Source organism: Heptranchias perlo, chromosome 19 (assembly GCF_035084215.1).
Source record: "Heptranchias perlo isolate sHepPer1 chromosome 19, sHepPer1.hap1, whole genome shotgun sequence".
Classification (NCBI taxonomy): domain Eukaryota; kingdom Metazoa; phylum Chordata; class Chondrichthyes; order Hexanchiformes; family Hexanchidae; genus Heptranchias; species Heptranchias perlo.
Genome location: NC_090343.1, coordinates 11,450,829 through 11,464,236, shown reverse-complemented (window position 1 = coordinate 11,464,236; position 13,408 = coordinate 11,450,829). Strand labels below are relative to the sequence as shown.

At 43.7% G+C, this 13,408-nt stretch overlaps 1 protein-coding gene across 7 annotated transcripts in view; it reads right to left on the bottom strand.

Moving 5' to 3' along the window:
* Positions 1-12,929, bottom strand: part of LOC137335163 (transcription factor MafB-like) — a 289,042-nt gene extending 276,113 nt beyond the window's left edge. For 3 of the 7 annotated variants that reach the window (XR_010966350.1, XR_010966349.1, XR_010966351.1), the window contains exons 1-2: positions 11,942-12,929; positions 10,250-10,439 (exon numbers count right to left, since the gene is read on the bottom strand). Coding sequence is in view for 4 of the 7 variants with exons in the window: in XM_068000321.1 (XP_067856422.1) it covers positions 4,903-5,820 (918 nt within the window). In the remaining 3 variants the exon portion in view is untranslated. Of the gene's footprint in view, positions 1-3,253; positions 6,382-8,051; positions 8,482-10,249; positions 10,440-11,941 lie in introns of those variants that run through there. The other 4 variants (XM_068000321.1, XM_068000322.1, XM_068000320.1 and 1 more) reach the window with 4 other exon arrangements.
* Between the last annotated feature and the right edge of the window lie 479 nt (positions 12,930-13,408).

The following is a 13,408-nucleotide window of genomic DNA, read 5'->3' as shown; positions in this document are numbered from 1 at the left end:
AAAGTTACTATTGAATCTGCTTCCACCACCCTTTCAGGCAGTGCATCCCAGATGATATTAGCAATGATTAATGTCCCTGTTCTATCCCACTTTAGATTGACCATACAGAGCCAAAGTTCAGACTGTCACCCCGTGATCACCAATGCAAACATGATGAGCAAGGCACGAAGAGCAAAATATTTCCCAAATGCAACTGTCAAGAATATAATGGGAGATGAATCAGTGTGTGAGCCGTTGTTCTGTTTTAGTAGACATGCGGGTGTCTGTTTGCTGTGTTCACTGTATGCGGTGAATGTTCGTATGCAGTGTTTCCATTATCCAGTGCGCAAGGCATTTTAACTGAAACTCCCAAACGATTATTCAAAAAAAACCCTTACGTCCCTTCATGCCACATGGAATTTCAACGCATCGGTTTACATTAGGTTTTCAAATCTAGGCCAAAAACGGTTAAATTACTATTTCGTAAATTAAACGCTGGCACTTGTTTGGTGTTGTTCACGTTGATGTTACTAATCCCAGGAATATGTCGCAGAAATGATGCTACTGCAGCTCTGCAGAGAGGACCAAGGCAACATGGGAAGTATCCCTACAGTCACACAGTGCAATGATGGAGTTGGGAGCTTAGCTATGTGAAAACATAACACTCAGACATATTGCAACAGCCCTGATTATTTGAATCTAAGCATGTTAAACTATTTTTTTAAAATGTTGCGTGTTTATTGACTCGCTCCCCTTATCCCCAAATAGAAACTGCCTTTGCTGAACAGTACTTTGTACTTTATATCGGCAATAATGACTGACTCAAGCATCGCCTCTTAGTTTGGGTTTCGTTTACATTGTAACCAGCAGTTTTTCTTTTAAGTACTACATTAAATTAACTTTGCGCGTACAAAACGCTGCATCAATGCCATTTTTCTTTCATTCGACACAGCATTGCAAAATAATATTTAGATTTCATGATGTCCTGGAGGAATCATGTTCAAATATAAATATAATTGTGTGTAAATGGAATGATTATACTGCACTCGAATCGGCAAACAACATTTATTGATATGGCGCATCTTTAAAGAGGAAAAGGATCACAAAATCACCAGAATTAATAAAGGCCTTACTTTTAAATAATTGATTCTTGTAATCAGTTTTAATGTGAAACAATGCTTTCAATTTTATAGTATTTGTGCATGGTTAATTTTATTGAAGGCAAATTATTCGTACGGCATAACATTGTTATAAACTGCCTTAACTACTGCAGTGTCAGCTATTCTGCTGTAGTGGCTCTCTGACTTCAGCCTTTTTTTTCTTTTGTTTCGCTTCCTATTATTGAAACGATTTAGCCCAAAAAAAAAGCGTCCCTATTTTGCAATTTCTTTGGCGGTCTTTTTTTTTAAAAAAAGAAAACATTTTACATTCAGTAGAAGTGTGACTCCGTCATAAACACTGCTTTCTGCCTTCCGCTCTCGGTGTCAGGCCCTAACATTTTTTGCACCAGAGGAGAGAGAGCCTCTTCTTGCTGAAGTCAGGGCCGAACGTTATCTCCGCTGAGTGATCTTGTGTATCTTAGATCAGTAATTTGACACCGGCAACTCCTGAGGAGATGCCCTGACCCTTCAGTGTCAAACACTAGGAACCAACCAGCTCGCTACAGCAAGTCAAGCAGCCAATGTCCTGAAAACTCAGCCTAAAACAGCTGGGAACAGTTAGTTCACAACAACACTAGCTGAGGGAACTGATGCACTCTGCTAAATATCGCAGCATTTCATACACCCACTGGTTAGAGAGTCCAAAATACGCAATCTCCTAAATTGTCAACTTCTCTTTTCCTTTTCTATGCTGTTCACTTTCATGTCTTCAAGCAGTCCTGTGGTTTGTGCACCAGATGGATTATGAAAGCAGTATAAAAATAATTTCATCATAGCGCTAGCTAAATATGTGTGTGTTTTTTATTAAGTTGGCTTTAGATGCATTGAGATGTTGAGTTTTAGTGTGTCTCTTATAACCTAGAATGTTTATGCAAAATTATTTGATTAAAAGCCTGCATAATTACCTGCCAAAACAGTTTAAATTACTTATTTTTTTAAAAAAATAGGATGTATGTTTAGCAAAATTGCAAAGGCCGGGCTTAAATGATCACATTCTGAAGCATCAGCTATTTGCCGCCTCTCTCAGATTTCTGCTACGATCAATGTATCCTGCTGAAATGCTGCCTACGACGTGAATTTCATCCAATTTACAGCATTACACAGTAAAGAGGTCCATGCGTCTCTTTGCCATAACCTTGAAATTGTACCAAATACGTGAAGTTTACAGTTGCTGCAAACAGGACAACGGAATGACAACGCAAGACCATTAAAAAAAAGCACTGCAGCAATTTTGTACATTATCTACCTTTCTTTTTGCATCGAGACTTCGATTAAAGACAATATGCTTTATTGGCACTCAGCTAACTATGGGGCAAACTGGATAACCTCTTCGCTGTTCCCACCATTAGAAACGTCCATTTCATAATGAAAATTAAAATTCATGACGGCTACTGATATGGCATAAACACCTCCTACATAAACGAACTCCGACCTCTGAAAACTTTCCATCCACACAGTATTCAAACAGAATACAGCATGCTAAACATACCAAGAGCTTTTCTTTCTATGTTCTTATTACTGTTGTTCAATTAGCCCCACTGTTTCATTCAATGCATGCATGAGAGGACATTAATATGCACTGGCAGTTCCCACAAACAATATTCCTCTCAAGCTTTCCCAAGCTAGCATGCAATAACTGGCACAGAAAGCGGTTAAAAATCATCAAAATAATGCTCAACCAGTAAGTGTGCCCACTTAATGCAAAAAAACAAAAATCAAAATTTGAACTCTGTGCTTAAGTACTGGTTTTACAACAGCAAGTATATCTAATATGTTACAGATTAAAGGCAATGATTTTCCAGTGACATAAAAAAACAAATCTGCTATTGCTGTGGGATTTAAAGTATAATTCTTGGCATATTGTCAGAATGGTTCTGAGTGCCAAATGTATGTTAAGGGTGTAGGCACCCAGGGTGATAATGGTAATAGAAGTGGAGATAACACAAATGGGTATGTTACAGTAATAAAGCAGGTTTGAACTTATGTATTATGTAACACACTTTGACTGCACCTCTCGACTTTTTTTTTGCACACGTGAATTTATTTTTCAATAAGCAAAACAAAGAAAAAAAGGATCAAGTGGAGGTGAGAATAAAAGACATCGGAGAAGCATGTCGTCAAAATAAATGCCATTTGAATGACTTTAATAAGCATATAATAGAAAAAAAAACAGTCTTCACAGAACAAAAGAGAAAAGACAGAAACCATTTCTTTTTTTTGGATAACACTACAATACTCCAGATCGGAACAGATAATTGAAAGGCATTGTCATTCGCATAAGCGGTCTGCTTATGATCTCTTCAGAAATTATGGGAGCAATTTTTTTGTGTCTGGTATAATAGTTAATGAATCTGAATAAGATTGTTTCAATCACTACAGTCGATGTTTTATTCTCTCTCTTCTCGCCTCTCGAAAAAAAATCACCCTTTAACATTATTTAAAAAGTACAGACGCACAAATGCTGTCACGCCGTCCTGTTATATTCGTGTTAATTTAACAATTATTATTAATAATAATTAAAAAAAACCACTCAGGTAAGACGCCGTTTGCACCCGCTCAGCGGTGCGCAGTTTACAAAGAGAGTTTTCATTTTGGTCATATTGTCAGTGCTTCTTATTACATACACACTGACCTTGCACAAAACTAAAAGAGAATCCATGCTATCTAGAATTAAACAGTGTACATTTTAAAGCATCACTTTGGTGTAAAAAAAAGACCTTAACCGGCCAGCTTGGCTAATGGAGCCTTCGTACACTGTCAGTAATAAAATAGTTTCAATTTCAATTGAATCAACATTTTTTTTTAAAAGTTTAAAACATTCTTACTGCAGTGACTGTATATTTTATTAATGCGTTGGATTTACAACATACAGAGCCGAAACCTGACCTTTTTTTTCTCTCTCTCCCGATTGGCAGGGATTTAGGAAATTAACCGCATTTATAAAACAAATACAGCTTCCTACTGTGTGATGAACAGTTGACAAATCGAGCAACAAAAAAAACTATTATACAAAAAAAAAGTGTCATAGTCTCAAATCTGCTAAATTCTGAAGCAATCACCGCCCATGTTCAGAGCGCCAGGTAAAATTAACACATTAATGGCACAAAAAATAATGTTGCTAATCTTGGTGTACGTTCAGATCTGTCCGTTTCTGTATAATTCTGCAGCAACTAACAAACAAAATAACAAAGGAAAAGTAACCAAAATAACAAAAAAAAGAGAAGAGGCGCTGAAATTACAATGTTGGTTTCTGGAAACAGCGGAAAATTGCCCTCAACTTTCCCTTCCCCCCCCCTCCCTCTCCCCCGAAAAAGATATTTCTTTTTTTAAAAAAAACACAGCCTGCTGAAATGGTTCAGTGCATATGGACACAGTTCTTGTTGCATATATTTACAAGCTGTTATATTCGTCAGCTGGAAACCGAGAACTGCAAAAGCAGTAAAAAGTTCAACTATTCTGTGGTAACTTCTTTCAAATAAAACAAGCTAGAATCAACGCCATGCCGAATGGAAAGTAAACTGGTACAAAATAGAAATTATTACCATACATGTCCAGCATGCAGGATTAATATTTTTTGTGTGTTTTAAATGCAGGTTTTCTGTTTTTCTCTCTATACAACCAAACAGGCAATATATGGATGGGGTATGTTGCAGATAGTTCTCTCTCTCTCTCTCTCTCTTTCTCTCTCTCTCTCTCTCTAACAATTCTCAAGCAGGCATATGGATGGGGTGTTATAGATGGAGGATGGCAGGCGATTGGGGACTCACATGAAGAATTCTGGAGACGGTGGGTTGTCGCTGGTGGACCCAGCCTCTCTGAAACCATTGCTGGCGAGTTTCTCACACTTGAGTTTGTAGGCATCTCGCTCCCTCATCAGCCTGGCCACCTCTTGCTTGAGCTGTTCTACCTGCTGGATGAGCTGGGTCTTCTCGTTCTCCAGCAGGTGTTTCTGTTGCACCCGTTTGTACCTGCAGGACTGCGCGTAGCCCCTGTTCTTCAGGGTTCTTCTCTTCTGCTTCAGGCGGATCACGTCGTCCTTGGAGAAGCCCCTGAGATGCCTGTTGAGCTCCCGGACGGACATGCTGACCAGCTGGTCGTCGGAGAACCTGTCCTCGGCGTGGAGGCTCTGGTGATGGGGCGAGCTCTGGATCTGCTGCGAGGACGGGGAGGTAGAGGAGGCCGGGGAGCTGTGCTGTTGGTGGTGGCTGTGATGCTGATGGTGACCGTTGGTGTTGCCCAGCTCGTCCGGGTTGACCCCTTGGTACTGGTGATGGTGGTGGTGGTGATGATGATGGTTCCTGAAGCCATCGAAGCCTTGCAGTTGCTGCTGAACGGCGTGCGCGCTCCCGATCAGGGCTTCCACCGCGTCCTCGGGGGTGAAGTTCAAAGCCTCCGGGTTGAGCTGCTGGTAGTTGTTGGTCATCCAGTAGAGGTCTTCCAGGTGAGTCTTCTGCTCGGTGGGGCTGAAGCTCGGAGAAGAGGGCACCGAGCTGCAAGGGGTGCTGATAGGGGTGGAGGAGACGGATCCTGTGGGCTGTAACCGGTTGCAATGCCTCCCAGTGCGGTCAACTCCCAGGGGCTCCTTTTTCACGTCGAATTTCATCAGGTCAAAATCATTGACATACTCCATGGCAAGCGGACTGGTGGGCAACTCTGCATTAATGGCCAGCTCTGTAGTCATTGCTTTGAGTCTGTTCTGGATGTTCCTGATACTTTAAAGTCCCTTGTCTTCTCTTCTTTTTCCGTTTGTGTTTATATATGTGCTTTTTTTTTTGTTGTTGTTCTCCCACCTTCTTTCCCCGGACGCTCCTCAGTAAGTAAAACTTCTCTGAATGGCACAGTACATGGAGAGAGTCGAGTCTTGCTTGCTCGCCTTGCTTGGCTTCCTTGTCAGACCGAACGTAGCGATCCTCTTAAACTGGCCGGGCGGGCATTAGAAATAAGCCGCCGCTCTTGAGAGCTTGCAGGAACCGAGATGAGAAAAAGAAATTGTTTTTTTTTTGGGGGTGGGGGGGGGGGGGAAAGAAGAGGACATTCAAAAAAAAAAAAAAATTCACAAGGAAAGGGAGGGGAGAGGGAAAAGAAGGGAGAAGTGCCCGGGGTTGCCCTGATGGTGCAGAGCCCGGTGTAAGTAGTTGTAAGTCCTCCTCCTCCCCCCCCGGACGAGATGAAGTAAAGCGGAGAAGGTTACGGGAGGAAAGCAATGCAGGGACTGCTGCTTTCGCCTGGCTCAGCTCAGCCTCTGCAAAAAAAAAAATAAAAATAAAAAAAAAATCACCCACAGCCAATCTGCCGCTGATCAGCCAGCTTTTAGCACAGATTGCAAATCTCATTCTTTACAGTATATACCCCCACCGCACACGTCACCCCCCCAGGAGGCGGGGCTCCCGCCGCTCTCCGCCAATCAGCGCCCCCACACCGCGGAATTAGCATAATAGTATAGAAACAAGGGAAGTGGAGTTTGACAATTAGAGCCAATCAGCTGGCAATCAGCTGGGCGCCCAGCGCTGGTAACTCCAGGCAGCCCGGGGACAGAGGCTCCTGACTGGTGACCCCCCCTCCCTGCACTCACACACACACACACACACACTCACACACACACACACACACACACACTCACACACACACACACACACACACACACACAGACACAGAGGCTGGTCCCCACACACAGACACAGAGGCTGGTCCCCACACACACACACACAGACACACAGAGGCTGGTCCCCACACACACAGACAGACACACACACACACACACACAGACACAGACAGACAGACACACAGAGGCTGGTCCCCACACACACACACACAGACACAGAGGCTGGTCCCCACACACACAGACACAGACACAGACAGACACACACACAGAGGCTGGTCCCCATACACACAGACACAGACACACACTCACACACACACACAGAAGCTGCCCCCCTCCACACAGACAGACAGACAGACAGACACACACACACACAGAGGCTGCCCCCCTCCACACAGACAGACACACACACACACACACACAGAAGCTGCCCCCCTCCACACAGACAGACAGACAGACAGACACACACACACACAGAGGCTGCCCCCCTCCACACAGACACACACACACACACACAGACAGACAGACACACACACACACACACACACACACAGAAGCTGCCCCCCTCCACACACACACACACACACAGACACAGACAGACAGACACACACACACACACACACACAGACAGAGGCTGCCCCCCCCCTCCACCACACACACAGGCTGGTTCCCCCTCCCCCCTCCCTATACACACACGCTCAGGGTGGTCTCCCCCCCATTCACACACAGAGACTGGTCCACCCCCCCCCCCGCCACACACACACAAGATGGTCCCCCCTCACCCCCCCCCCCCCCCACACACACACACAGACTGGTCCCCCCCCCCACACACACAGACTGGTCCCCCCCCCCACACACACAGACTGGTCCCCCCCCCCCCACACACACAGACTGGTCCCCCACCCCCACACACACAGACTGGTCCCCCCCCCCCACACACAGACTGGTCCCCCCCCCACACACAGACTGGTCCCCCCCCCCCACACACACAGACTGGTCCCCCACCCCCACACACACAGACTGGTCCCCCCCACACACACAGACTGGTCCCCCACCCCCACACACAGACTGGTCCCCCCCCCACACACAGACTGGTCCCCCCCCCCCACACACAGACTGGTCCCCCACCCCCACACACACACAGACTGGTCCCCCCCCCCCACACACACACACAGACTGGTCCCCCCCCCCCACACACACACAGACTGGTCCCCCCCCCCACACACACACAGACTGATCCCCCCCCCCCCACACACACACACACAGACTGGTCCCCCCCCCACACACACAGTCATGTTTATATATTGACCATACCTTAGAATATTCAGTTTTATTTCTCACTCCTACACTTTTTTTCGTTTTTTTTCATCCTCTACCTCCCTCTCACTCTCTGACAATGTTCTCTGTTCTTTTTCTGCACCTCTATCTCTGTCTTGTTGACTTTCTCTATCTTGCTCTCTGTTTTTATCTTTCACGATCTCTCTATTCTTCTCTCTCTTTCTGCACCTCTGTCTTACTCTCTGCTTTTATCTTTCTCGATCTCTGTTCTCGCTCTTTATGCACTTCTGTCTTTCTGACGTTCTCTATCTCTCTGCTTTCATCTCTCTCGATCTCCTTTTCTGCACTTCTCTGTCTTATTCTCTGCTTTCATCTTTCTCGATCTCTCTGTTCTCTCTCTTTCTGCCTTTCTTTATCGCTGGCTTTCTCTCTATCTCTGCCTGTTTTCCTGCCTTCATCTCCGTCTCTCTCTCTCTCTCTTTGCCTGTCCTATCTCTCTTCCTGCCTTTCTCTCCCCCCCCCCCCCAACTTTCCACTTCCTCTCATTCCCTCACACTTTCACTCTCAGACACCTTAGTTTCTCTCAATCCAGGCTTCCTTTCACGCTCACACACTCCCAACACGCTAACATTAAACCAGGCATCGCATTCAGCCGCGCAGCCCCTTTCGTGATATTGTTATTTTTTGAATTAGTGCAAACGTTGACGTTTGAGTCCAGAGTAACACAGACCAGTGACAGTGTGGAGATTAATGTCGGCCAGGTCGCTGTGTTTACTGCCTCGCTCTCCTGAAGCCAAGTGCAGTATTTGCTCTACGAGGGAGAGGGGGAAAAAACCGTGCGTTCAAAAGTTGTTTAAACCAAAGGTCGAAACCAGCGCGTTCTGAGAAGGTAAAATGCAAAGTCCTGTAATAATTGCAAATTAATATCTAAACCCAGGTAATCAAATCCCTGTGATCTTCCTGCTTTGGCATGCAGTTAAGTTAACCACTTTACATCATTCTTAAAATATACTTTATAATTTAGCTTAAGAGAAAATCGTTACTTTGTACCAACTGGATCGATATTGTTTTCTATATCGTTAACAGGCTATTATTCGCCCTTTCCCCAGGATACTGGCAGTAATATATAACCTGCAAGTTCACCCCTTTATGGAATGATATTGTAAAGAAAAGTACAAAAATTCAAAACAGTGATTCCCTGCTCTGTCCTTGTACAAATACAGCATGCATCTGTACTTCGCTGGGACGATGCACGGTTCAGCCTGGCTGGGCTGGGCTGGCATGTTTTCAACGCGCACACACAGAAAAAGCTCTACAAAGTGCGACCCCATGTGTTCAGATCAGAGCACAGGGGATGGGACGAGAGCAGGAAACACGAGAAATCAGCCAGCGACAGAAGCGAAGAGCGGGACAAGAACCGTTATCGTTCCCACAGCAAGCCTGCAAATATTTCTGAATCATTACTGACAGAAACTCAGTTTTAAAACAATGATTTCAAGGGGCAGAGAGGCGCCGTACGTAAGCAATTTTTAAATCACATAGGTTAGACTGCTCGGTTTACCAGTTACTGATACAGAACTTCATTTTAAATACTAATGGATACGCCTACACAAAATAATTGTATCCATCTAGTACATGCGAACTATCTATCCATTCATCAATAGAGGTATTCGGTTCTACAATATCTAGCTAGTTATATTTCTAATGTAATAATAGTTATATCTCTACATTACCTATAGATTCTTCATAGCAAGTGTCCATCTATCACTATAGCTATCTGTCTTACTTATCTCTACAATCTCTAACTGGTTACAGGTAGATACATGAACTATCTCCAATTCTCCCTTTGTATTTTCTGTACCAAAGATCCAATTATCTCTATAGGCAATTGTTTTATTTATAGAGACAATAGCTACATCAATGAAATAATTTGTATAAACGAGATCTGGAGTCTCTCCCCATAAATATCTACAGGAACCATCTGTCCATCCACCTATATTTCTAGACATTTCTCCCTTTCTTATCTCGTTGGATATACCAGCCCTGCGCTGTGATATATGACATCGAATTCCCAGCTTTATCCGCATTGATAGGTTTACTAGATGTATCCTTGATCCTGACCCCACCCTCCAGTTTAAGTTATTACAGACATGTATCGTTTTAACCCCTGAGTCTATTTGTTGTATGTAAAAGGAGGAGAGGGAGGGAGGTTGCAATTTATAACACGAGCTCACCGTCATTGGCACTTTTAAACTTCCAATCTGCTCTCCTGCCGCCTTCATGTAGTTCCTGGCCTCGGATAATGGGGGCAGTTGTTGAAGGGTCTCTCAGGGTCCATCCTATTGGCGAAACCCTGATATATGTGCAACCATAGAACATCGCTTTAAAGCACAACACCATAGAGTGAAAACCAATGTTTTTTTTCTAAAACGACAATTAAAAGAAAGTTTCAAACTATATCCTCACAGTTAGGAAATATTAAATGTGTTAGTTGAGGTGTGGCGTATAAAAATATAACTCTTTTTGTGACACATTAGCCGCACAGAAAGTGCATGGATCTGGAAATGACACTGCTGAAATTGCGGCGGATTTTAAAAAGATCATTGAAATCCATTTGTTGCTATTTACCGGCTGCATCCCATCGCTCAACAATCGATGTTTCAAATCGAGAGAGTTAATGTCTTCATCCCCACGTCAAATAATTATATATCATAGATAAAAATACGCGGGCATTTTTATTATTTAGCATTTAAAACCCCGCAGACCATCATTTCGAACAAAAGGAAATATTCAATAGATTTTTAGGTTACTTTCCTGTGCGAAATAACTTTAAAAGTCGATGAGAAAAAATTGTATAAACCACCGATCTTAATTTTTATCCGATTTAAGATGGAATGGGAAGGAATAAAATTACATTTTATTGGAACCCATGTGGTCTCTGAATTTCCCCCCCATTCTGATAACACGGGCTGGGATTCAACGGGCATCAGAATAACAAGGGGGCAGGGAATGTGACAACAGATTTTACAGCCCTGGGACAGTACAAGTGGTGTTGTGAAATGAATCCAATTTAAGAGTTTCAAAAACCGACTTTTAAAATAATAATTGCTAGTGTAAAAACCCATCGACATAAACTCTCGTTGTTAACCCGGGCGAATTTGGAAAAGCAAATTTATTGGCGATTTTGCTGCCAGAAATGTTTCCTGCAAACTATAATTAAATAGAAAAATGGTATTAATAAATCTTTATATATGGAAACCCTTAACCGTACCTTGTTTACAGAAGGTGTTAAATGTGACTCGAATTGCAGGAAAATCCGCTAGATTAAACTCTTCCCCCCGCCACCCCAAAATTATTTTCACTATTGCATTGTAAATATTCCCCCCCCCCCTCTCCGTTTCCCTCTCCATTGCTCCGGGAATTCACACCATGCCCGGGGGATCTCCTCTCGCTCGCCCGCTAGGTCCATTTATTGGAGGTGCGCAGAGGGACAGAGTTTAGATCGATTTCATTGCGCGAGTTTGGGATGGGTCTCTCTGCCTGAAATCGGTTGTCACGATTTAAATCCATAAATAAATGTGGAGGCCGATAAATATATTTCTACATATACATGTAGATCACACTAGATGACAGGGGGTGATGATACGCGTACCCAGAGGACATGAATTATAAGGGCGCTCTCTCTAGGAATGAAGGGAAGAGAAAGAACATTTCACCCTTTGGCTGTGTAATGAGGTTCGAGACAAACAGGGTTAAGGGGATTAGACAGAAGTGTATAGATGGAAAGGGCTTTGATGATCTATAGAGTCAGAAAAGGAAGGATATATAAATCGATAGGCAGATTTAGACCGTGCTAAATTAGATATTGGGTTATTTAAAGGCGGGACGCGAAGGTATTTTACAAAGAAATAATCTTTCATACAGACCGTATCATTTGCTTACAACCCAATTGCAAATTGGTTAGGTTCTGACCTGCACCTGCAGGTTTGATGGAGATGCTTTGAGAGTGAGATGAGCCTCCCTCCCCTTCCCTTTCTCTTTCTTTTTCCCCAGGCTTTGGTGCTGGGACAATGACTGGGAGCCCTGAGCGGGGCTGTGGGACAGTGCGAGAAACCACCCGCCCCCTTCCTTCCCCTCCGTCTTCCTGAGCTCCATCTGCATGTCCTGAGTGGATGAGTGACCAGCTCCCTCTGTCACCCGCTCACACATTAAAAACAACGCCTACACACACACACACACACATACATGCTAACATACACACACCGGAGACACGCAAATATACACCGGCAGACACGCATAATGGTAGTATACATACACCAGAAAACAGAAACAAACGCGTACAATGCAATCTCATCCACACACATGCACACAAACAGACACATGCAGACAGACGCAATTCACTCTCACATGCAGGCACACTGAGCCCCTCACACACACTGAAACACGCAAGTGCACAAACACCAATTAAAAAAAACACTCACCCCCTCACACGTTACACAACACACATTCCCAGATGCTCTCACACACGTGAGGAACAGAAGCACACACATGCAAATTTAAGACAGACATTCTCTCACCCCCATCGTCCCTACTCTCAGGCTGTCTGTCTCTCCCTCACCCAGTCAGACTCACTCGCTTTGACCATCAGACTTTCCACAAAGCACTTGGTATCAAACTTTTGAGGGCTCGTCATCAGATAGAAATTACAACTGAGAAAAAAAGCTGTTTTCTTACTTGGGGATTTTGGTTAATACAACCTGTGCAGAGGGTAAGAGGGGGGTGATTGTCCACACTTTAGTTGCTGCAAATATCGACGTTCAGAACAGATACAATCACAGGGGAAGGCGTGTGGTCGGAGTATGAGTTTTGGATTAAAATCCAGAAAGTAACTAGATCCAGACAGGGAATCTAGTTAATAAGTATTCACCCTTTGAAATATTGCCCTACTAATCTCGCTAATATTTCTCCATCTCGCACAATCTAAACGTTTGAGATGTGTGACAAACTTACAACGACGAAAATCAAAAGCATGTATATTACTTATTCTAAAGAGTATTTCAAATAAACAGAAATGCAGGCACACACAAGCGTAAAATGCTGCAATGTTTACCTGATGATTAACACACACACACACATTAGACAAGTTACTTTTGCTTCGTTCCCAGTTTTGTTTTAACTATGTGTATATATTGAAGATGCCTGATTATACAACAAAACAAAACCAGCCCTAAACGGAATATACAGTGACATACGATGGTGATTCAGTCCTCGGTATTTAGAAAAATTAGCGGGAAAGGGCATAAAATAGACAGGGGGCGGGGGAGAGAGAAGAGAATGGGTAAATGAGAAATAGAGAAAAAAGAGAGATTATTGACAAGGGGCAAAGGGAGAGA